This window comes from Anser anser (genome assembly GCF_964211835.1).
Source record: "Anser anser genome assembly, chromosome: 15".
NCBI classification, from domain to species: domain Eukaryota; kingdom Metazoa; phylum Chordata; class Aves; order Anseriformes; family Anatidae; genus Anser; species Anser anser.
The window spans coordinates 3,993,195-4,016,971 of record NC_139736.1 but is presented as its reverse complement, the minus strand read 5'-3'; the positions used below and the strand labels follow the sequence as shown (position 1 = coordinate 4,016,971).

Sequence of the window (23,777 nt, the reverse complement as noted above, 5' to 3'; positions counted from 1 at the left end):
CACCCCTCTTTGCCCTCTTTAGCGTTTTGGGGTGGGGGGCAGATTGCCACCGTGCAGGGCAGGGAGGGCACCGCCGTCCTGGGCACCCCCCTGGGTCATCCCCAGCTGATGGGTTTTGGCCGTCGGCATTGGGAAAACATGGTGGGAGCCCGCCGGGCCTGATCCTGCCCCCGTCTCCCCTCCCCAGAGCATCCCCCTGGTCTGATGCTGCTGGGGAGGGCAGGGATGGATGGAGGGGCGCAGCCCACGGAGGGATGGGGCGCAGCACTGCCCCTGCCCACCGGTGGGGATGGAGGAGCTCTGGGGTGTCCTGGGGGGCTCTCCTGCACCCCAAAACGCCCCTACCAGCCCCCTGCTTTGCACCTCTCCCCACCACAGGGCTTTCCTGCAAACAACCCGGGGGGGTTATTTCTGACCCAGCAGCGCTCGAGGTTCCCTTTGCAGGAAGGAAAAAAAAAAAAAAGGCATCTTTCAGCCGCGGCGCGCAGAAAGCCAAGTCCCTGCCCCGAAATATCTCCGAGAGGAGCGGCGTGCCGCTGCCAGCGGCTCCGGCCTCCTCCAGGACTCGTTTTACTCTGTTTATCTTGAAAATATTTCTGCGCTGAGGTCCCACCCAGCGCCGCCGAGCCCTGCGAGGCCGCCTCCAGCCTGACACACGGCCTCTTGTTTATCCAGAGCGAGTTTTACAAATAGCTCATTAAAGCCCGGGGGCCTGCTTACTGCAGGGAAAAACCTCGCCGAGCGCCCGGCCGCCCGCAGCCCCCACCGAGGTTCCCCCCCCGGCACCCCCCCGGCACGCAGCGCGCCGCGCAGGCCTCCCGGGGATGGGTTGCAGATGTCTGCTGGCTTTTGGAGTTTCTCATGATTTAAGATATTAGTAATAATAATAGGGAGCGCCGGGGCTGGAGCTCCCTCGTCCTGTCCCTGCCCCGACGCTGGGATTTTGGCGCGTCCCATGCGATGCTGCTGGGTCTGGGTCATGGGATCGTGGTAGGGTCACGGGTGTTTTTGTGAGATCCTGCTGCAAATGTGGCTGGTTTTTGGGGGTGGATTTGCAGGGGTTTGGCTCAGAGGGCTGCGATGGTGGGTTTTGGCACACGGCAAACTGTCAGGGATGTCCTGTTGGGTTCGAGCCTGGCCGTAGGGTCTGGGTGCCTCTGCTGCCAGCGCTGCCCTCGGCCAGAGGGATGGGGACCCTGCCCTGGTGCCCCCTCCTCACCGCCCCAACCCGGTGCTGGACTCAGCCCCAATTCGGGGCACCCACCCCGAGCATCCCCTCCCCAAACCCCCCCGCGGCGTCGCCCCCGCGGCACGCACCCACGCAGAAATCCTTCAGCACAGAGCCGCTCCCACCCTCGCCTGGCCGAGGGGATTGAGTTACCTGCCCCTGGAAGAATAAAGCAGCCATTCAGCGGCACTTTCTGTCTTTCCCTCTGCCAAGGCCAGACACCACGGTGACGGTCGCACACGGAGGCAGGGAAACCCAAGCCCCCTCCATCCGACGGTGACCCCGATCCGCCCGCGTCCCCCCTTCTCCCACCCCGTAACTCCAGGCAGAGCGCACGCTTCGCTCGCCCATCCCCAGCTCCCTTATCTTTTAATAAAACCTTTAAGAGCAGGAGTCGGTCCATGCCGGCACAAAGGCAGCGAGATCTCCTCCCGGGACATTAATCATTTTTCTTCGACACGTTTTGCTAATTAGCTGAAGCGTTTGCCTCGACGGGGGAGAAATTGGGACCTGGGGAAAAAAAAAATAAATAAAATAATTTTAAAAAAAAGGAAAACGAGAAGGGGGAGAGGCGGGAAGGGAGGAAGAAGTGGGGCAGAGGGACGGAGGTCGAGCGCTGCTCTGTGCTCGTGTCCCCAGGCCCCAGCTCGCTGTGAGCAAACCCGACACCAGCGGCTCTGTCCCCATCCCACCGTTATCGGGACGCGGCGGTCTGCAGCCCACATTTTTACCTTCCCCAGCCCGCTCCTTATTGCCCCGGTGACTACACGTTGCGACAGCAGCGGGTTATTCGAAACATGCTGGCTGGAGGTTTGACTCGCTGCTTTATCTTTTACACGGCTGTTAATCCTCGGGACACATGTTTCCTATAAGCTGTTGATATTTAACATACAATAAGCGTCTTATTAAATCGCGGGGACTGGCTCCACGCAGACCGCCCCCCCCCCCCCCAAAATGTGCTCCCAGCAGAGGTCACCCCAAAGGCCACCTGAGCGCACCCCAAAGGCCGCCCGAGCACCCACCGTGGCTATGGGTTTACGAGGTGCTGCACCCTACGGGGAGAAAAACTCAGCGGGGTGAAGGCTCCCCTGCTCCTGAGCAGCCCCTGTTCATGAATGCTTGGAGAATTCCTTGCAGTTTCTTAAAGTCTGTTATTTTTAAAGGTTTTTTGGCAGTGCCTGGCATCATACATACGAAGGTTTGGCCTGTACCTGGGGCTGAGGTCCCACCGCAGGCAGCTCTTTCCATGGGGCAGCTGGTGAGGTTTTGGGGTGGCACATTGCTATGGCAAGACCAGGAAAGCATTAGGGAGTGGAAAATGTGGCAGAAAACCTTCATTCCCGGCACCTCCCAGGGCCAGAGCGGCTTTGCAGTGGCCAGCAGTGGCCGGTGACGGCAGGGACGCGGCTGGGAACAAGCCCGTCCCGCGCAGGAACAGCAGCTGCCCTGGGCGAACTGCTTTTTCCAGGAGTCCAACCCAGTTTTCATAGGACCCGATGTTTTCTGGGGAAGGGAACACGGAGAAACCCACAGCGAGATCACTGTTCTGATGCACTGACAAAAAAAAAAAAAAAAGAAAATATCCCAGTAAGAAACCATCGCCTGCTGACGCCTCCCAGCACGTAACCTCTCCACAGCCCAGCGAGCAAACCCTTGGAAAGAGCCGGGCAGGAAACACTTCACGGCACGATCCCCTTCTTCCCAGCAAAAACAAGTGCAATGACAGCAAAATCAGGCGGCACTTTCCCCGCTAGGGAAGGGCACCCATCTGCGGGTCCCCCTGCCCGTCCCCATCACTCGGAGCAGAGGGAGCGAGAGCATCGCTGGGGAGCCAGGGCGCTCCTTCGGGCAGCGTTAAGAAAATAAATCGCAGCCCTTTGCTCCTCTTCGGCACGAGCTTCTCATTGCTGCGGGATGACACACGCCGCCCCCACCAAAACAAGGCGCTTTATTATTATTCTGTTTCTAATTTGGGGCTTGGAAATAATTTTCCATTCTGGCTTCCAAACTAAACCAATCAAAAGAAAAAAAAAAGAAAAGAAATTTGCTTTCCAGAGAGCCACCCAGGGGTCGGCGCTCCGCGAGAGGGATGGGAGTGTGAAAAGTCACGGGAAAGCTTGCGGCGGTCGAGGCGAGTGCTGCTCCCTGCACCCGTTTCCAGGAAAAATAATAATATTTTTTTAAAAAAGTTAAAAAGAACGTAGTTATATAGAGAGCATAATGCATAAATTCTTCACTTTTTTTTTTTTTTTTTTTTTTTTTAACCGAAGTCTCCCGGTGGATCCTGTTTGCTCCCTACACCCCCAGGCGCATCCACGCTGTCGCAGGCGTGCCCAAACCAGCACGCGCGGCGCTGGCGAGGGGCGGTGGAAACCCCGCAGGCTCCCTCCGCTGTTGTATAAGAGCTGCTGGAAAATAATAATCCCCCAAAAATTCGGCGCTGGGAGCGCGACCAGGCTGCTTCCCAGGTGGCCGGCGCGGTTTGCAGAGCCAACGCTGCACGCGGGGAGAAAAAAAAAAATGCCTCCAGGTGAGGAGAGCGCTGCGGGGAGGTCAGGATCGCAGCTGGTTTCATACCAAAGTCCTCCAAAAAAATAAAAAAAAATAAAAAAAAAACAACAAACACGGAGCGAGGCACAGAGGCAGAGCACCCGGCATGCCGAGCGGCCGCAGCAAAACAAGTATTTTTGTGTGACTCACCGGTGGGCAGAGCTGAGCCGCTGCGTCCCGCGGGTGGGCTCGGCTGGACCCGCTCCCCTGCCCCGGGGTCCCCGAAAGAGAAGCCCCCGGGGTCGGGGGGAGGATGCTCGGCAGGGCCCCCGTGAGCTTCGCTGCGTGGAGCCGTTCTCCTCCCCAGGAGGAGGCAGGAAAAGCGGTTTGGGGTCACGCTGGGAAGGCTTCGGTGGAAAACCCCAACCATTAGCGAGGGTCTCCGGCCCTCGGTGGCGTGGGGAGGCGTCCTGGTGGGGTTTGGACATGGGGAGCGGTGTTTAGTCTGCAGGGTTTTCCCGTCCTCCCCAGCACAGTTCCTGGGGGCGTTTCACGTGGACACCCAACACGTGCCCTCACCGTGGCCTCGGGGCTTCTCCGCATCTGCCCTGCACCTCCGGCTCGTCCCGAAACCCCCGGGGCTGCCAGGCACTCCCCACGGCACCAGCACTACGGAGGAAGAAATTAAAAATAATATTTTTTTTATTTTTTTTTTTTTTAAAAAAGAAGCAACCCGAAACAAACAGTTTTGATTTATGGCTCGCGAGGAGAAATAGAGCATGTTGAAAGAAAGCACAGGAAGTCCTGGGGATAATAAATCCTGCGCGGGAGCAGATAAAGCCAACGCGCTTCCACGCTTGGGGAAGGCAGCGAGGTTACGGGGAGGGCGGGCGGTTAAAGTTTAGGGAATCTGGGGTGGGTTTTCGGGTTAAAAATACGGAAAAAATAAATAAATAAATAAAAATCAGCGATGGCTGCTGAGCAGCAGGGGCCTGGCACGGAGCCGGCAGGACTGTCCCCATCGCCTCGAGTTTTGGGCACGGGGTTGAGCCCCGGTGCCAGGGAAGGGGACAGCTCAGTGGGGTCCCCCCCGGTCCGTGGTCCCCGACCTGCACAAGCGTGGCAGGGGTGTGACAGCGTCGGGGTGGCCTGGGGAGGACCGGGGCTGCTGCCCGTCCTCGTCACCCGCGGAATAACAGGAATACTGGATGCGCTGCGGGTACAGAAACAGCACGTACTCGTTTCTGGCTGGGTTTCCTGGCAGCCCCAGCGAGGATTTGGCTGCGCAGGAATTTGGAAGCTGCCTTAAATCCAGGAGAAATGAGAAAAGGCTGGAAGTGACTTTCCGAGCGGAGTTCAAGCAGCAAATCCCCGCTCAGCAGCAGCTCGCAGAGCAGGGCAGCGCCCGCCCGACGCATGGGACCGGGGACACGTTTGGAGATGGGTATCGCATCTTCCTCCATAGGGACACCATGGGACACCCCAGGACCCATCGCCTCCCTCCTCCACCTCCCCAGAAAGCCTCATCGGCCACTATGTGCAGAGGGCAGCCTACCATCCAGCTGGAGAGTGGGAAAAAACAGTCCCTGTGCACATGGGGGGTAAACATATTGGATAAAAATACCTGTTAATTTGCAGGAGTCCCCCTCAGCACCAGAGGAAGGTCGTGGCAGTGCAGCCAGCAGGATGTGGGCCGCCCTTGGAGCAAGCCCTTTCCACCGTGATGGTTTTTATCTCACCTAGGATAACATTTTTAATCAATATCCCCATTACCCCACATGCTTGCTGTACAGACAAGACCTCTCCTCGACGTTTTAAGTGCCCTGAAATCACCCACCCTGATCCGTGCGTCCGCAGGGCTACGTCGCCGGCCCCAGGAGATCTGCTTCGAGCCCGATCCCCCTTCCCCAGCCCCTTCCCCGCCTCCTGTTTGCTCACACCCGACCTACAGAAAGGAACATGCTCCGTGTTCCCCAGAACTCATCCTCCTCCGCTGCCCAGCTCCCTTCCGTGGAAGAGGCTGGGACAGGGATGGACACGGGGGGCCCCGCGCTGCGGCTCCTCCAAGTCACAGTGCATTCACCCAAAAGGGACCTTCCGTCTCCTTTTTCCTCATCTACAGCCTCAAGCACCCTCCTTTCCTCTCCACCTGCACCACGACCAACATCACCCAAGATCCCAGCCAGGTTTTAAATATTAATCCTTTAAATCCCACATGGGAGCCTGCAGGGGAACGACTTCCTACATGGACAGCTTCCTATAGAGACAGGAACTTTTTCACCAGGCTGAGCGTCTACAAAACCAAGCAGGCCAGCAAACCCCGCTTTGAGCAAGAGCAGAAAGACAACCCCACTCTGGCCAGGTACACAAATTAAATGAAATCCCCCAGGGCCAGACCCCAAAACACCCTCGGTGTTTCTCCTGGGTCAGAGGAGCACTGCTGGTGCTTTGGGGCGAGCAGGGATGCTCGCTGGGGATTTGGGACCCCCCCCCCCCGCTCTCCCATCGGCCCACATAGCCCCAAAAATACCATTTTTGCTGATCATTAGTAATCCACCATAAAGAAGGGGAAGAAATCCCATCGTGGCCCGGCTCCCATACAGACAGGGCGATGTTAAACCAAACCAAGCAAACAAGCGAATCACAAGGCAAAGAGGCAAATCACGTTAAAGAGAAAAAAAATCACGTTAAAAACCCAAGTGCGCATCATAAATACCAGCGCGGGGCATTTGCAGGCGGAATCGCCAAGTGCATCGAAACGGCAGCGAACCGGAGGAGCAGATAGCCATAAACGCAGACAGCGTTCGTGAAAAAATGCTTTGATTAGGATCTGGGCAGCATTCAGCCCAGATGTTCATTTGTCAATGAAAGAGGGATGGGGGGGAGGTGAGAAAGGCTTTAAATTAATCTTTACAACTAGAAAGGAGCTTGTAATACACACCATATGGGCAGAAACGGCCTCCGAGCCCCCCCGGCCCCGCCGCGGCTGCCTTGGATCAGGCTGGGGTTGGTGCCCCCCCGCCTCCCCGGGCCGTACCCAGCCCCATTTGCCCCCATCCCAAAATTTCAGCCTCGGATTTTCCAAACACAGCCAGGGGAACGTGAACCCGAACCGCTCGGCCCCTTCCACATGTGTTTTATTCCCCATCACCACCACCGTGCACAAAAACTGGGATTCCTCTTACGGCACCATCTCTATTTTATTATCCCCCCCCCTTCCCTTCTCTCCCGCATCCACATGTGGTTTCTTTTTTTTTTAACCCTTCCGAGCGGAGGGATGAGGCTGTTTATTAAATGCCATCCGTTCGAATTAATCCCCCTAATGGACTCGTCGACACCACGGTGTGCATTTAAATGAACGCTTTGTCAGATTTCAGAGCCGACCTGCGGCGCTCCGCGGAGCAAACCTGCTGGAGAGCTGGGCCGGCAGCGGCGGCAGTGACAGGGACAAACCTGGGAAGGGATAAATAAAAATTAGCTACAAATGCCCGACGTGACGCGGCGGTGACAAGGCTGCAGGCGGCCCCCAGGCGCTGCAGACCCAGCAGGGCGGCGAGGATGGGAGCTTCTCCTGCATGGGATGAGGGGGAAAACACAAAACGTGCTGCTGGGGCAGGATGGATGCGGGGGAACCCCCATGCCCGGAGCCGTTTAGGGATTTTTTTTTTGCTGCCCTGGAGCCCTGGGTGGTGATGGCAGGAGGATGCTGAGCCCCGTCCCTGCTGCACCAAGATGGTTTGGGGGAGCTCTGTCCCTCCTGGCAGCACCAAAACCCAGCCCCTGCATCCTCACTGCTCGTGGCTGACAGCCCCCCTAGCCCCCAGCACAGCCACAGGTTGCTCGCCTTGGCTTCAGCTTCCGGAGAGCTCGGCCCCGTACCCAGCCCTGATCCCACCTGAGCTTACGGGAGGTGACCAGAGCACAGCAAGAGGGAGCTGGGGGCAAGGACAGGGATGATGGGGGCAGCAAGACCTGCTCCTGCATGGACAGTCCCTTCCAGCTCGGGATGTTCTGGGATTTTATCATTTTTTGCTTTCCCCCCTGACACCTCCAGGCCCACCCAGAGCAGGAGGTCGCCCCCAAACCACCCGGTTGTGGTGCCCACGGGGCCCCCCCAGCTCCATCCCACAGACCCCGACCGCAACACGGGGACACCCCCGAGCTGCAGACGGGGCTGGGAGCCCCGCATCGTATCCCCCCGCACCTTACGGGACCCGCAGCAGGGATTTCTGCTCTCGCCCGCATCCTTTTAACCTTGCGCCGTCCTCCGAGCGCGGGAGCTTCGCCTGCCTGGACCCTGCCACTGCACGCCGGGGGCTCAGGACCCTCGAGGAGCAGCCCTCCGAGGCCAGCAGCCCTCGGCAACGCCCCAGCACCCAGGGGACGCCCGGATGCGGCCACACGGAAGGACAGGGGGGACAAGGGGACTGTGAGGCTGTCCCCAGGATGGGGGCGCAGGATGGTGTCACAGCCCGGACAGGGGACATCAGCCCTTCCTCCAGGAGCTCCGAGGACGGAGCAGGGGCGCAAGCAGAGCCCTTTCTGCCCCCGCCGGGGGCTCGCGCGGGGTCCGGAGCAGCGCACGCGAAGCTGGGGAGCAGCGCGGGGTGCAAGAGTGGGGCCGAGCCCCGGCCGGCCCGTGTCCCCCAGGCGGGACGTGTCCCCAGCAGCCCTCCTGTCCCCATCGCACAGGCTGTAGTGACATCTGCTGGGCTCTCGCTCGGGAGCTCCCCACCAAACCCGCTCGGCGCAGACACTCCGGCACCGCACGGTGCCAGGCCCTTCACCCCGGAAAAACGGGGGACCCCCAGCCCCGACAGCCCCGGCGCGCCCCAAACCTGGCTCCCCAGCACCCCAACGGCTTTGCTGCCACCCGCGAGCCATCTCCCAGCCAGGACGGCATCGTCACGGGGGTAAAAACCAAACCTCAGCGCGCCGGGAGCCGCCTGGGGAAGCTGGGTGCCCGCAGCACCCCGCCGCCAGCACGGGGCTGCTGCAGAGAGCAGAGGGGTAGCGGCAGAGCCAAGGGGTGCTGGTGGTCGTGGTCCCCAGAGAGACGGGGCAGCGGGCAGCGGGAGGCTCCTGGGGGGCTAAAGAGCTGGAAAAAAACAAACCAAAAACCTGCATCCAGCTTTGGGGGGGGGGGGGGGGGGGGAATGATCAAATTAGGAGCGGGGGTAGGTTGTTTATCTCGAGCTGATTTTGATTTTCTCCTTTCAAATACCAGCAGGATGCTGAGCCTCGCCTCATTATGCAAATAGAAGCAATTAGAGCTCACCCAGGCTCTGCCCACGTGACGGGTTTATGGCACTCGCAGAAATCCTGCCTGCTACACGAGAGGAATAACAACAGCCCCCGGGCTGCGGGCTCCAGCCCCCTCGCCCCCCCGGCACCGCGGCTGTCGGTGGAGCCCCACATCTGGGGCAAGCCCCGGCGTCACCACCCGGGTGCCCTTCGGTGCCCACGGGGAAGGATTTTCCCCGGAGGAGTCTCCCCATCCTCCAGGGGGATGCCAGACCCACCAGTATCAAGTCCCCCAGGCTCCTGGGATGGGGAGAGCCACGCTGGGAGCGGCTCCAAAGCCTTTTTCTCTACCCAGCCAGGTGGGACCCCAAAAACGCCGCAATTTAGGGCTGGAGTCCGGGAGGACGTGCTTTGCTGCAGGGTGGCTTTAGCTTCCTCAACACCTACAGAAAGGAGCAAAAGCAGAAATATTTCCACCCAGGGATGCTCAGCGCTGAGCCCCAGCCTCATGGGTGACCTAAATTCACCAAACCTGGGTGAAAACCCCAAAAAAGTCCTCGCAGGCGCACACACACCTGGCAGAAGGACCTGCAGCAGAGAGGCACCCACGTGGTGATGCCGGGAGGGTGCTCCGTGAGGATGAGGAGGGACGGGATGGGATGAAGCCGATGCAGTGGCACCGGGGTCGGAGGGTGCTGGTGCCCTTCGTGGGGCGCACGGTGACCTGCAGGGACCAGGCACGGGCATAAATCTGGTGCTGCTCCCATCCGCCCATCATCTTCCTCCCGATTTATATCCAGGGAGGGTTCATATCCAGTACCCACCTGGAGTCTGCACCCCCAAAGGAACACGGGAACCGGGGAGAGTAAAACACTTCCAGTATCGAGCTTCCTCCTAATTTATTTTTTTCCCCTTTTGGATGCAAATGGAGATCGATGAGCCCAGGCGCTGCACCCGGGAGGCTCCTCACCTCCGAGGGCATTTTGCCGTCTGCATTCCCAGGGCGAGGAATGGGCACGGGGCCCCCATGTCCCCTCTTTGCTGGGTCTACTCGCACAGCTCCGTGCCCCTGGACTGTTCCCAGGCAGCTGGTTCAGCCCGGGGGCGTTTGTTGCAGAGCACGCTGAGGCCGTTACAGGCTGCTACGTGGTGTCACCGCGTTTAACACAGCGAGCATCCCGCAGGAACCCCGGGCCTGGATCCCCTCGCTGGGTTCTGCAGGGCACGGTGGGGAGGGCAGGCAGCACGGATGGAGCTGGGTTTGGGGTTTGGTCTCCCCCAGCCAGAGCAGCTCCGAAGGATGGTGTAACACGGCGTGAGAGCTCCATGGAGATGAGTTTGCAAGAGCGGAAAATAAATGGTAAAATAAAATAAATGGAATACCTCCGATGTTGCGCACAAGGGGATGCAGGGGTCCAGAGCTGAGCTGACTTTTCCCCAATGGCTCGATGCCTCCGGATGAGCGGCTCTAACACCTGGTTTCTTCTCCCACTGCACACGAGCATCAGGCAGAAAGCAAAGACAGGAGATCCGGGCGCACCCCACGTCCCGGCGAAGCCTGCAGGTCTCACCCCGAGGTGCTACAAAGACAAAGAGCTGAGGACCCAGATAAAAATCTCCCCGTGCCTATCCACATCCCTGCACGCAGCGGGTGTTGCGCCGCTCCAAACCTCCCCAGAAGGAGCAGGACGCCCCGCAGGCAGCACCTGTTGGAGGGGCTGAGCAGCGCCGGCCGCGTCCCTCCTGCAGCAGCAGGGAGCAGGATCTGGCCCAGGGGGTGCAGGGCAGGGGCTGGACCTGCCCCGGGGTCAGCCTCTACCCAGCTGCTTGTAGGCAGGGCTCGGGAAGAGGTTTGTTTTTTTTTTTTTTACTTCCACGACAGAGCGGAGCAAATAATTCATAGCGGATAAATAATTCACGGCGAGTTTAGCCTTCCTCTGGCTGAGGATCGCCTGCGAGCCGTTAGCAATTATGCCGTATTTATTCGCGAGGCAGAATTTTTAGTTAAATTGTTCAGACAAGCCAAGGAAAAGCCCGGGGAAAGGAGGAGATACCTGAAGCTGCCACTCGCCTTCATCATCGGAGCCCAGCGTGGGATGAGCAGGGGTCTCCATCGCTCCTGCTGTGTCCCCCCCGTGCGATGGCGACCTGGGATCAGAGCCCACCATGCTGGGGGGGTGTCCTGCCCCCGGCGTCCTTCTGCTGACCAAGCAGGAGGGCCTGGAGCACCAACTCGAACACCCAAGGGTGAGCCGACGGGAGCAGCCCCCATCCCAGAAGGATGGGAGGAATGCCCCGCGTCAGCACCTGGCCAGCAATAAATAACTAAATACCGGGGGAAGGTGGCGGCTCCGGCCCTGGGGGTCTGCCAGGCCTCCCCCCGGCTCCGTCCCCAGCACCTCAGGGGCTCTGGGGGAAAACTGGGGCCACGGAGGTGCTGGGCATGGGGCGCACTCGTCCTCGCCATGCGGTGAGGCAGCCCTCGGAGGAACCCGATCCCCCCCCCGGGGTGGGGAATACAGCACAAAGAGCTTTTGTGCAAAAAGCAGACGTTTCTACCCAAACCGGTGCGCAAGCAGGAAGAGAGGGGGAGAGAAAAGCAGCAGCTCGGAGGTGGGAGAACAACACGGGGAGGGGAGGACGAGCACGGCTGAGCCCCTGCTGTCAGCCCTTTTTGGGGGCAGAAGGGTCGTGACCACCCCAAAGCGCTTCCATGTGCCAAGTGTTGGGGTCTGCAGGACAAAATACAAAATACAAGGGCTGCAAAGGAGTCAGCGCCTGCGTGCCCTTGGTGCTCCACAGGCACCGGGGGCTGCATCCTGCCTTCCTGGTGTGCTCACTGTGTCCTTCCAGCCCCAGCCGTGCCCCACGGGGACATCGCTCAAGCTATGCCCAAGGAAGGGACACGTTCCTGCCCGTGTCCCCACCGCGGTGACCTTGGCTGCGCTCACGTCTCAGCCCCAGCAGCCGTACGACCCGTGGTGCAATCGCCAAGAGCGTGCTGGAGCGGGAAGCAGCTGCCGCCCTGATGTAAACCACCAGAACAAAAAGCGCAGCACCCCCTGCCCACCTCCCCGGCTGGGAACGGCAGCACCTGGGCCGTTATCAGATGGGCTCGGGTACCCCGCGCCTGTCACCTGGCTCCAGCACCGGGCTGCTTGCCAGCCGGAGAAGGACGGGGCTGCAAATGGAGCCCAGCAAGCCCTCAGCACCTCCCCAAGCCCTCTGCGTGCCCAGGCTGTTTTCTGGGGTCCCAGTCCTGCTCCTGTACCTGTCCCTGTGCCTCCGGACCCCTGCTGCTGCTCAGGTGGAGGATGCTCAGCCCAAAGGAAACCTCCCTGTCCTTCGGCTGTTTGCCCAACGAGCGCAAGGAGCGGACAGGTGGGGTGTTTCCCTCTTTGCTGCAAGAGCTCGAGACATCTCAGACACCTCAAGGTTTTGGGAAGCTTCAGTTCCCCCTAAGAGCAGCTCCAGGCCCCTGGCTCATGGCACAAGTGCTGTCCGGGCACGGGGCAGGGGATGCTGCTCAGGACCAGACCCACCGGGCAGCGTTGCCATCCCCTCCGAACCCGAGAGAGGAGGCGATGAAGGAACGCGCCCAAGGACACACCAAGCATGCTCCTCCACACCTCGGGCACATCGGGGAACAGGAGGCTTTCAGCTCCAGAGGCAGCCTGCAAGTCACCGCGGCGCTGATCTGCATTCACCCAGCGCCAGCCCCGAGCTCCCCGAGCCTTCGACTTCACGGCTGCAATTAACGGCTGAGGCGATAAAGGGAGCACGGGAAGTAAGGGAGAAACAAAACCCTGCTAGGGCAACACCAAGAGTAAAGTGAGCCCCTAAAACCCGTTTAGAGAGAGACCATGGAAAGAAAAATATGAGCGGGACCGACATGTCGTCACCCACACCAAGAGATACGATCGTGTGGGATTTCCCCGGTACCTTTTGACTTCCTTGAGAAAGGGAAATCTGTGCTGGGGTGACCGCTGGCTTTGGCACAGAGACACTCCCGTGGCAGCAGCTCAGCAAGGATGGATTTGGGGTATAAGGAGGCAGCCTGCAAGGAAAATAGCGACACAGGGTGGTCCTGGGTGTGCCGGGATAGCTGGAGCTGTTGGAGAGCCACCGACGGGTTAAAAGCCAAACGCAATTTTAAATTTGAGAAGCGTTTCCAGTAGAGGCAGAGGAATACAAATGCCATCAGACCAAACGTGGGGGAACTTCATCTGAAAGGCAAATATTTCAAGGGGAGTAAAATCTGGAGAAGGGCAGAAGGACTCGTCCAGCTGAAGCCCAGCAGCGGTCCGAGACCGGCAGAACTTAGAGAGGGGGAGCTGGAAGTTTCCTCCCAGCCGTCAGAGCGAGGAGGCGCTGGCACGGCCCCGCATAAGAAGAGCGGGAGTGAGACACCCCGCTGCTCGAAACCAGAGCGGGATCCACTTCCCTGACACGGTCACCAGCAATAACAGCAGACGACAGTCAAAGGAGAGCCTTAACCCCGCTGTAAATGAAGAGAGACGCGTTGTGATTAAAATGAGCGGGCACCCAGCTAAAGCCTGATTGCAGCGGGCTGCTCGCGCATGTGCTGGCCAGCTGAGCCGTGCTCCTGCAGAGCCCAGAGGGCATGGGGAGGATTATGCTGGAAACGGGGAGATTCCCCCAAATCCTACACCCTGATCCTGGCGGAGGGGTCGCCCTCCCCGTGGGAAATGGGCTTGCAAATTCAACAGGACAGGAAAGAAGAAGGCGGCGTGACGTCGGGTTTAGGAGGTGCAGCTGAAAACCAGATATTCAGCCCAGAGAAATATTGCCCAGGGCTTTAAAAGGATAAAACCTGGTGCAAACATCAGAGCTGCTGCAAGGAGCTGGCGAAATGCCTGCCCTCTCCCCATGCTCTCAGTGTGCCTTGCTTCGCACCCCGAGGAGCGCGGTGCTGTGCCGCACCCAGCACCTGCGGGCCACGGAGGGACCGTGTCGGGGAGTGCAGCGATGGGACCAGGGGGAATGGTTTGAAACCACAAGAGGGGGATTTAGGGGAGATGTTAAAAGGAAATTCTTCCCCCAGAGGGTGGTGAGCCACTGGAACAGGCTGCCCGGAGAGGCTGTGGATGCCCTATCCCTGGAGGTGTTTAAAACCAGGCTGGATGAGGTGCTGGGCAAGCTGATCCAGTGGGTGGTGTCCCTGCCCATGGCAGGGGGGTTGGAATGAGATGGTCTTTAAGGTCCCTCCCAACCCAAGCCATTCTGTGATTCCGCAGAAGAGCCAGGAGGCCAGAGGCACGAAATATCCCCTTGCCATCCATCACCTACCATCAGGAATGTGGTTGTGGAGCTCAGCCAGGCTCACAGCCCTTGGGCTGCACCAAGCCCGTGCACATCTGAGAAGGCAGAAGGGACCCCGGGGGGCCACCAGCCCCATCCACACCAACGCAGGACCTGGTACAGGTCAGGAGGAGCTGCACAAATTCTGTGCTGAGCACCACCATCCTGCACGGCCGCTGCCCTGCTCAAGGGACCAGAAGCTCCAGCAGTGCTTTCCAGCAGCACTGAACGAAGCGTCCCCAGCCCCTCCGGCGGCTCGGGACCTGCCTGGCGCTGTCAGGAGGGTTACTGCAGCCCCAGGGGCAGATTTGCCAGAAACGCACCCAAACGGAGCAGCAGCCACGGGCTGTTTGCGTGCCTTCTGCCAAGAACTGCTGGGGCCTCCGGCACGAGAGGGGCAGCAACTTGTTTCTTCCTCTCGACTTTTTCCTAGTAAATTAAAAATAATAATAGTGGTAGTAAAACCCCCTTGGCTTCATCCTCCCCCAGCAGAGCAGATGCAATTAGCAGCTTCCCTGACTGGCAGAGGCATGATTTACTCCCAAAACGGGGCGCGTGAAGACGTCGGGCAGCAGGAAGTTTCCATTTGCCCCCCAACCACATTCCCCTCCCCAGCCGTTCCCACCGCGCAGCATCAGATAAGCTCTCCCACCTCGTTTCCTCGTTAACAGGTTTGGGAGGTGCAGCCCCTGGCTTGGTTAAACAAGCCCCAGGGACGCGTTCACCTGGAGAAGCACACAGCAGACACCTCTCTGCATGGAAACCGTGCGCCGTCACCCATCTGCGGGATGCTCTCCAAATCCAAGCATCCCCAAAGCCACGTTGGTACCCAGGACCTGGGCACGAGATGCTCCAGAACCAGATTGATCTGGCTAACCTCAGCCAAAATACCCCAAAATACCCCTTTTCGAGGGAAATGGACTCCTGTGATTCGGGCAGGCGTGCCAAGGGGAAAAGCGAAGAGGGCTCCATGGTGGTGCACGGTGCCACCTCCGTGCCAAGGGGATGGTGCAAGCAGTGGGATCACCCTGTGCTGCGATGGCTTTTCCAGCAGCCAAGCCGCTGCCCGGACAGCCCAGGAACAGCTGAAACCTTCCCGGGTCCCATCCCAAAAAGTCGCCCTGTCCCCCAGCGCGGGACGCAGCTGCAACCTCCCCACCTCCGAAGCGCTCGGCTGGCCCTGCCCCAGCGCCGTGCCCCGCGCAGGGGGGCACCTATCGGCCCCGAAGGGGACCCCGGAGAGCAGCTTGCTCCCTCTGCACCCGCACACCATCCTCCTGCTGTGCTCGGCCAGGATTTCACGCCAAGCTCGCGGGCAGGGCTGCCGCGTCCACGCGGGCAGGAGAGGCACGGCCGCGGCGGTAAGCCCTCCGCATCCCGCCACTGCCATTTGATTCCCTTTTAAAAGGGGCCGTATTTATACTTCAAAACAGCCTGTTTGTGTAATTGCCAAAGAAATAAATAAATAAATAAATAAAAAGACACAAAACAACCCTGCTACAATGACTAATTAGCTTGCTCCTGCCTCGTACCCTGTAAACAAATGTATTTGTAACCAATTTGCAAGCACTTTGCATAAGGGGCCCAGAACACTCATGCCTGTTTGATGCATTTTGACATTAATTTGATAATAGCGGCTTAACAAGGAATCCAGGCTCCCTAGCTATAAATATGCTGCTTTTCCACTTCCTTTTATCTGCACAGTGAAATAATGTTGTTTTTCCCCCTGCTGCAATAACCACCATCCAACCCTTTCATGAATGCCCTTTATGTCCTTTAGCATTTTCAAGGCTTTTTTTTTTTTCCCCCTCCCCTTCTTTCCTCCTCCTGGGGAAAGCAAACGCGTTTTATTAGTCGTGTTTTTAATTCCTGTTTATCGGGGGGGAAGGAGAAGTGAGGACAGCGATGTTGCAGCGATAACGCTGCCTGCACAGACAGCACCGAGAGGCGCTCGGAAATACTTCTCCATCCGTTTGGGCTTCGTGGGGGAGAAGAGGCTCGTTTTTCTCTCCCCTTTCTCCTCTCGCTGTGGCTCCCCCACTCCACGCAGCCCTTCACCAGCACACCAAAAAGCAAATTTGGGCACAATAAAACGGGAAAAGGGAACTGGAGGCCACTCGGATGCTGAGCAGGAGGCGGCCCCTGACCCAAAGGATGGCCCCCCCCCAGGAATTCCCACTCCAGGTCTTTGGCTGCAGCCCCTGCTTGGAGTGGAGGTGACAGCCCCACCAGAGCCACCACAGGTCCCACGGGCACTGAGCCTCTGCTGCAGCTTGTCCCAGCCCCGACACCATCTCTCCCATCCTCCTGGTACGTCCCCAAACGGCCTACTGCAGCGCCCAGACCTCGCGCATCCCCCACGCGCATCCTCCACCTCTGCCTGGCTTGGGGATAACGTACACGCACATATACCTTACCCGTGGGCCTGAGAGGCACCACGTGCAGAATTAGCGCCTAGAAAATTGTCAGCGGCATCCACAGCCTTCCCCCAAGCCGCTGCCGAAGGAGCAGGCAGTCAGCCTCTCTCCTCCACGCTCTTCTCCCCCCTGCCTCCGCCTTCTCCTCGGAGCCCGCAGCGGTGCTCTCGCCCCAGGATGCTGAAGAGCAGCAGTGGGAGACACAGGGTGAGGGCTGTGAGGAACGGATCGGGTGGACGAGCCCAGAAAGCTGCATCAGAGCTCATCCACGCTCCCTGCTTTGACCTGCGGTGCTCAGGTGTCTGGCAGCAGAAGGCTCTACGAAGAGAGAAGAGGAGCAGCTCCCTGAGCCCGTGGAGAACTGGATCTGCTCCATTTGGGCATCCTCTCAGAGCCCGTACCTACACTGCCCGGCCAGCCAGGGCTCCCAGAGGGGCTCAACAGCATCGAGCATCGCCGACAGAAGGTGCGGGGCTCCTGGGACACGGACAGGAAAGCAGCGCACGCCAGGAGCCTTCCAATAGTACATATTTTTCTCTTGAAACGTGCCCTAGGTTGATCTGGTTTAAGGCAGTCATCCAGCAGCAAGCTGCTTGTCCCCTCTCCCTGGCCCACCTTGCAGGGATCAATATGGTATTCGTGAGGGCAAAATCCAAAGACAAACCCCAAGAGAACGGCTCTTCCCCTGCCATACGAGGCCAGACGGGTAACCTGCGGCACGGTACCGCTGGGGAAGCAGGGAGAAAGCTGTCAGTCCTACTGCAGGGGCATTGCTCAAAAAACCACAAAGCACCAAAACACACCAAGATCACCGAGCAGAGAAGCTGGCAGAGGGCACAGGAGCGGTGCGGGAGGAGGAGGCTGCTCCACCCGTGCTCTCCCCCCCTTGTTACACCCCATCGGCCGCAGTCCCCACAGCCCGTTCCCCCCCGAGCCCTCCTCTTGGATCATTAATGCCAAAAACAAGGCAGCGAGCCCAGGTCGGAGGCCTAGCAGAGGCTGAAAGCACATTCCTTCCCCAGCCTCCTCCCTCCTTATCTCCTTCCCCTCTCCCCCAAAAACACGTTCAGATAAAAGTGATTGGAACAGTAAAACCCGTAACTGAAACACGAGCGGGAGAGGGACGGGGGCTGCGCTGCGCTCTGTCCAGCAGGCCTGCCGGAGCAGAAAAAAGGCAAAGGCGAGCCCGGGATCACCTCTAAAATTTAAGTCTGGTGACGGACCTTGGACCAACCTGGGGGAGTCCAGGGCAGACGCGCTCCCTGCATGCACTCACCTGCCAGAAGCCAACCACGCAGCCATCCCGAGGGCTTTGCTCACCCGGGGTGAGCTGGTTGAAGCGCGGGGTCCGCGAGCTGCACCGCTTTCCACCCAGCTGTTCCTCCCACGTTTGTTTTGGGGATTTTTTAAATCCCATCACAGCGGGGCTAACGGGATTAACCAAGCCCCCGACTGCAACTCTTCAGCTTTGTGCAGAGGGGTGCAGCTCGCTGCCTAGGGGCTGGGGGGATCAGAGCAAGATTTAGGGGGTAGCTTGGAGTTTCTCAGGGTTTCACACCTTCCAGCGGTCACTTTGGTTCACCTACCTGCAAACCAGGGGTAGCAGCTGTGTCATCCCAAAGCAACGAGGCTCAGTCCACCGTCAGCACCCGGACACCCAGGGAGGAGCAGCATTTTTTAGGCACGAAGCAGCCCCTTCCTAGACGTGCAAGCTCATGTCGCTTCAACTTAAAACGCAGCACCAAAGCGTGCCTCCCGGGAGGATGGCTCTGGGCTTCGCTTTTAAAGGGAAATACGAGGCAGGAGGCAGCGAGAGAGACCCGGTTCAAAACAGTTTCACTCTTTATTTGAAGTTTTACATGCCACCAGCGTACAGGAAAGTTGCACATTCAGAACTGGACTCACTACTAGAGCACGGGGCCAGATGCAAACACGAGCATGGAACGAGCGCACGGGTGGAGGAGCCCGACCCGAGGAGCTGGCCGGAGCTGCAGGCAGGCAGCAGCAGCCTCCCGGTGCCCCTTCGCGTGCCGGAGCCAGCCCAGAGCCCGAGGGCTACCTTCCCCAGCCATCCCCTGGGTGCTGGTCACAACCCGGGGTCTTCTCTCCCAGGGCATCGCCGCTCTCCTCCGACGAGCTAACCACCGAGCAGCTTTGGCAACATCTCCGCCAGAACCAAGGGTGTTCGGAGAGCAACTGCCCGTCCGATGCTTTCTGCCTTCCCCTTTCTATCGATGCCAGCAGTTTTGAGAATGAGAAACAATTTCCACCCGCTGTTCGTAGCGAGAGACGACAGAAATAGGGACTCTTACACTGACATTTTATTTTCAAAGAAAGTTTTGATAGAAAAACATTTTCCCCAGCAGCCTTGGGCTGGGAGTTGCAGCTTCCACTTCAAAGGACGAACTTCAAAAACAAATCCAGTGTCCTAATGGTTTTGTGCTACATTACTTAATTGTCATACAGCTAATTAGCAATGCCTGATTTCACATTCGCTGTACATAGATGAAGTTCACAAAAGAAGGGGCTACTTAAAACAATAAATAAAACAAGGCACCAGGCAGCCAGGCTCCGACAGCATTAACATAAAACGTTACACTTTACCATTTAAAAAAAAAAACTGAAATAAAAACCCCACCGTAATTAAACTTATATTGATGTCTTCCTTCAGATCTCAGAGCTTTGAATTTCCACGAGGAAAGGGGGAGAAGGCAACGCGGAGAGCAGGGGCTGAGCGCGCACGTCTGTGCATGCATTTTGCCGGCGCGCAGCAGAGATCTTTAAAATTCTAATTATTTCCCTATCACCAAGTAAGATCGGGATCAATAGATGGTACAGACTGACCCCTTTTCCTCGAGCGTTGGGGGGGGGGAATTAAAAAAAAAAAAGGAAGGGGAGGGAGAAAGGAGAGCGTCAGAGGTCAATGCCACAAAACAATGGATATTGATGTCTCCATTCATTTCCAACAGCAGAAAGGTCAATGCCTCCCTTGCTTCATGTTTTATGGCTGAAATCCTGCTGCTAACAGCAACAATGTTAGTAGTCAGACCTCATCCATCCTTTTTTATTATTAGGATTATTTCTAACCAGGTTAGCCATTTTGAAAATTTGACGAAAGCCGGGGGGGTGAGGGCGCAGGGCGGGGGGGGGGGGGACGAGGGGAAGCTGCCCTGCACACCGGGCGAAGGGACGATTCCCGTGGGTTTTAGGGACTGCCTTTCCCCCACCTGTGCTCTGGTTTGTCCCTCGCCGCCCCCCCTAAACACAAGAAGGGCCCGAGGCCCCGTCCCCTCCCTATTAATCATTATTCCCCGTACACATCCCGCTTGGTTTCTATGGAAATGGTTCTCCTGCCACAGCACCCCGGCCGCCCCTGCGTCTCATCGGAGGGGCCGGGGAGCCGCGGCGAAGGAGATTCGCCCCCACAGCACCCAGCCAGGCTCGCGGGGCTCCCCGCAGGGCAGGAGAGGAGCTCCGGCTGCCCGCTGGGGACCAAAAATAAGGGGGGACTGCACCCCCCCAGGGGGGACAAACCAACCTTTCTGCGCCGACGAGCTGCACAAACTGGGAAATCCCACGGATCTGCGGCCGAGGCGTCCTAAGAAAAGGGGTGCTGGCAGGAGGCACCCAGTGCCCGTACCAGCCGGCTGCTGCACGTTGCCCCAGGACTGCGCTGCCTCTGAGGATCCGCGAGGCAAGGGGACAGATCCTGCTCTGTCTCACCTGCCCCAGCGGAGGAGGCAGCAGTCCTGGGAATTAAAGCGAGCAGGGTCGCTGCTCCGCCACCCGCCAGCCTGCGTTAGCAGCCCTGCCCTGCCCTCTGCTCCCAAAGGAGCACCGCCTCGCCCTGGGCACGCTTCACACACCCTGCAAGCACCTGTGTGCGTGGTGGGCGAGCCTTCCCTCCTCCCAGGTAGGGAAACTGAGGCCGAGCCTCGCGGCTCGGGTCTGGCTTCCAGGTACAGGTCCTCCTGCGCTGCCTCCTCCTGCTCCAGCCTCCTCCTGCCCAACCATCGCCGCCACGAGGAGCCACCACGCTCTGAGCCCTCCCGAGGCTCCTCCAAGGGAGCGCTGGTGCCACACAGCCTCCTTTTCCCACTGCCACGTTCCAAAGAGACCCTGAAATCCGCCTGGCAAAGCGGCTGAGGAGCAGTCCTCTGACCTCCGCTCCTAAGAAACCTCCTGAAACACCGAGGGCTCGGTCCCACCAAGCTTCTTCCACCAAACCACTGTCACTCCTCACACCTAGGACCTCCCCAGCCCACAGGAACCAAAAGCCGCGTTGCTTAATGAGACTCTGAACAAGGGCAGAGCAAACAAATTTTGATTTTACCCACACTGCTGGGACTCGCCCCGGGATACCCATCTCCCAGGGATGCAGAGCCACCTTGTCGGGGTCAAAGCACGGGCTGCTGCTTCTGCGGCCCCCAGAGCTCGCAGGGCTGATCCGGAGAGCAGCACGAAACGCCAGCAGGGACTGGGAACCCTGCAGAGGCAGCTCCTGCAAGAAGGGCACCTTTGGTAATTGAATTCATTTATTTTAAACTACGGGCAGCGGCATCAGCAGGCTCAGAGATCGCCTCGTTAGGCGCTTACGGATAGCAGGGGGAGATTTCCGGAGAGGTGGGGGACAGAAACCAGGGGAAAGGGGGAGAATTTCTTATTAAATAAAAGCGAAACGCCAGTCCCTCCATTCTCCTCTCCCGCCCGAACGCTGCACGCCAAGCCTCGGCGCTGAGTGGTCTCCGAGCCCCATATATTGCTCTGCTCCGAACATATGGTGCCGTGTTTAATAGCCCGGCTCTGCCAATCGGGGACTATTAGGGTGGGTTCTTTTTCCCAGTGTAAATGTTGCAGAATATAAATTGTAATTAACACCGATGCCAAAATAGCACTTAGAGAAAATAAGCACATTATTAACATCTGGTGAATCCTGCCTGGAGTGCAGCAGCAGCGGAAATTCTCACTCACCATAAGAGAATTTGTAGCAGGGACAGGGAGCGGTGGCCCACGGTCGGGGAGTGGGGAAGGAGCTTTTAGCTCCTTATCGCTACTTGTGGTGCTCTCCTTACCACCCGTGGGTGACCTTCCCTACCCCCGATCAGAGCTGGTAGCGTTTGCAGCAGGACTTTTGACCTGTGTGCAGGAATACAGATGTCTGAACATCGTACTCCAGGCAACGGGATAATGGTGCTGTAAAACACGCCTGGCTGTCTGCCCCAGCCTAGCGGGACGGAAGGCAGGTGGGCATCGCCCTGCCAAGCAAAGGATCCCAGTGCTGCTTGTCTCATCGGGTCGCTCTAACCCCCGGGGCCGCAGGGTTAGCCCCAGCACTAAGCACCAGGCTTTTTCTGCACGCCGCTGTCCCCCACCTCAGATTTTCCAGCGGACAGCAACAAGAGCCCTGGCAGCTCTGCCAAACTCTCCCTGGTGCTGCAGCGTGCAGGCGGAGGGGAAATCCCTGTTCAGGACAGGGACAGCCTTTCTCCTGCTGTGCACGTACCAAACAGGTCCCCTTAGGTATCAGAGAGCTGGCTCCGTACCCTCAGCCTCCCCTCTACCCTGCCCTGAGGCTAGAGGTACAGGAGGAGACAGCAGCGCTGGTGTTGCTTCACGCTGCTTGCTGCCTAACCCCCATCATTTATTCCAAGAAAGAAACCTGGACGAAAACCAGGCAGAGCTGAAGTGGCCTGAACTGGACAGAACAGCGACTCGCGTGCCTGCCAAGAAGTCCATCTGATTTGCTAAAGTGTGGGAGGAGGAGAGGAGAAAAAAAAAAGCTGTTGGAGAGGGAGAGAGGGATTCAAACAGCCGAGCGATGTGACAAGAGGTAGAAAGAACGGCCTCGCTGGGAGAGCAGGAGAGAAAACAGTGGCGGGATGCCAAGGAGAGGGAACCAGCCTGCTGCACGCACCAGCACGGCGTCCTGCCTGCCGCGCTCACTGCTGCTCCACGAGCACTCGGGGCCAGGCTGCAGGAAGATGCAGCTGCTCCTGGAGGAGCACGGACCGGGCTCGGTACCGGCTGCTGGTGGAGGAGGGAGAGGAGCTGAGGGCAGGCAGCAAACACGCAGGGTTACTTTTAGCAGTGCCCAGATGTTTGATAAAAAGACTTATGTTATCCTGCTCACCAACACCATAATCTGTCCGAGCATAGGTTGCTGCAGCCTGGCTCAAGATCTACGCCAGCAAGAGATTTCCAGCACATCCGACTGATGGGGAAGTAAGGAGGGAAAAATCCTCCAAAGCTGCGAGATGCTTTTTGTCCTCAAATCTGTCCCACCAAACCAGGCTTCCTATGAACCGCTGATCATAGAAGAGCATTTGGGAGGTGGCACCCTGCACAGAAAATGCTGACAAGGAGATGGGGACAGCACCTTTGGACAGCGCTGGGCCTCCCCAGAAAACCACTGCTCAACACGAGACCGTGTTTAGGAGATAACAGGCGGAGAAGTTAAACAGCTCCAGGTGAGAGCTGCTTGGCAGAGGACAGACCCACTGCTCTACCACAAAATACTCCAGCAAAACAGGAATTCGACTGCCGCCCAGCGCCGTCGCTCCAGGAATTCCCAACCCGGCTTTTGGTTCAGCTGTCTGATGCTTTCAAAAGTGCTCAGTAAATAAGGCAATATGAAAGTGATCCAGACCACTACTGATGCCTGAGGAAGTTCTGTGGAGCAGAGAAGCTGAATGAAGTCACACCGTGAAAATACTTGATAACATCTCTAAAATTAGCGTGAGCTCAAGGCATGGGACCTAAGGACAGAACCGGCACACTACATTCCCATCTAAACAGCAAGACAGACGGCATTTCCATCAGACAGGAGCCTCAGCTCATTCGCTGCGGGCTCCATCTACCCTAGGACAAGGATTTCCAAAACAGCTGAGAGCTTCTTCCACCAGGCCCACTGATGGGAACTGTATCAGCAAGAGCACACCACGGTCGAGGTGCTAATAACCTGGAGTTGTTACTCAAAAATTAAAAAGAGTCCTCGTGGTGCTTCTCAATCAAAAGACCGTTAAATATCTGTGATTGCACGTGTGCGAGTGGCTACAACCGCGCATCTGTAACACAGG

General features: G+C 58.2%; 1 protein-coding gene across 2 annotated transcripts; it reads right to left on the bottom strand.

Moving 5' to 3' along the window:
• Positions 1-6: 6 nt before the first annotated feature.
• On the bottom strand, positions 7-18,339 carry LOC310882234 (uncharacterized protein). 2 transcript variants are annotated; one of them, XM_083800706.1, is made up of 10 exons: positions 17,978-18,339; positions 12,905-13,019; positions 10,346-10,542; positions 9,241-9,686; positions 7,103-7,171; positions 5,343-5,457; positions 3,929-4,387; positions 2,440-2,782; positions 1,960-2,101; positions 7-1,738 (listed from the first exon to the last, which is right to left on the bottom strand). In XM_083800706.1, the coding sequence occupies exons 1-6, from the start codon at positions 18,001-18,003 to the stop codon at positions 5,366-5,368; spliced, it is 945 nt and encodes a 314-aa protein (XP_083656832.1). In that variant the 5' UTR covers positions 18,004-18,339; the 3' UTR covers positions 7-1,738; positions 1,960-2,101; positions 2,440-2,782; positions 3,929-4,387; positions 5,343-5,365. The 2 variants fall into 2 exon arrangements, 1 of the variants encoding a protein (XP_083656832.1); XR_014572858.1 differs by lacking the exons at positions 5,343-5,457; positions 7,103-7,171; positions 9,241-9,686; ... (1 more) ...; positions 12,905-13,019; positions 17,978-18,339 and adding an exon at positions 4,828-5,328.
• Positions 18,340-23,777: the final 5,438 nt, after the last annotated feature.

Bases quoted from the DNA above. Each gene is read 5' to 3' on its own strand.
- LOC310882234 (XM_083800706.1), bottom strand. From the start codon at position 18,003: ATGGCTGCGTGGTTGGCTTCTGGCAG. The intron at 10,543-12,904 runs GTACCGGGGAAA...TTGTCTTTGTAG, and splicing joins TTTCTCAAGGAAGTCAAAAG to CACCTCGGGGTGAGACCTGC. The intron at 7,172-9,240 runs GTGGGTCTGGCA...ATCCCTTCCCAG, and splicing joins GCCTGGGGGACTTGATACTG to GTTTGTCCCTGTCACTGCCG.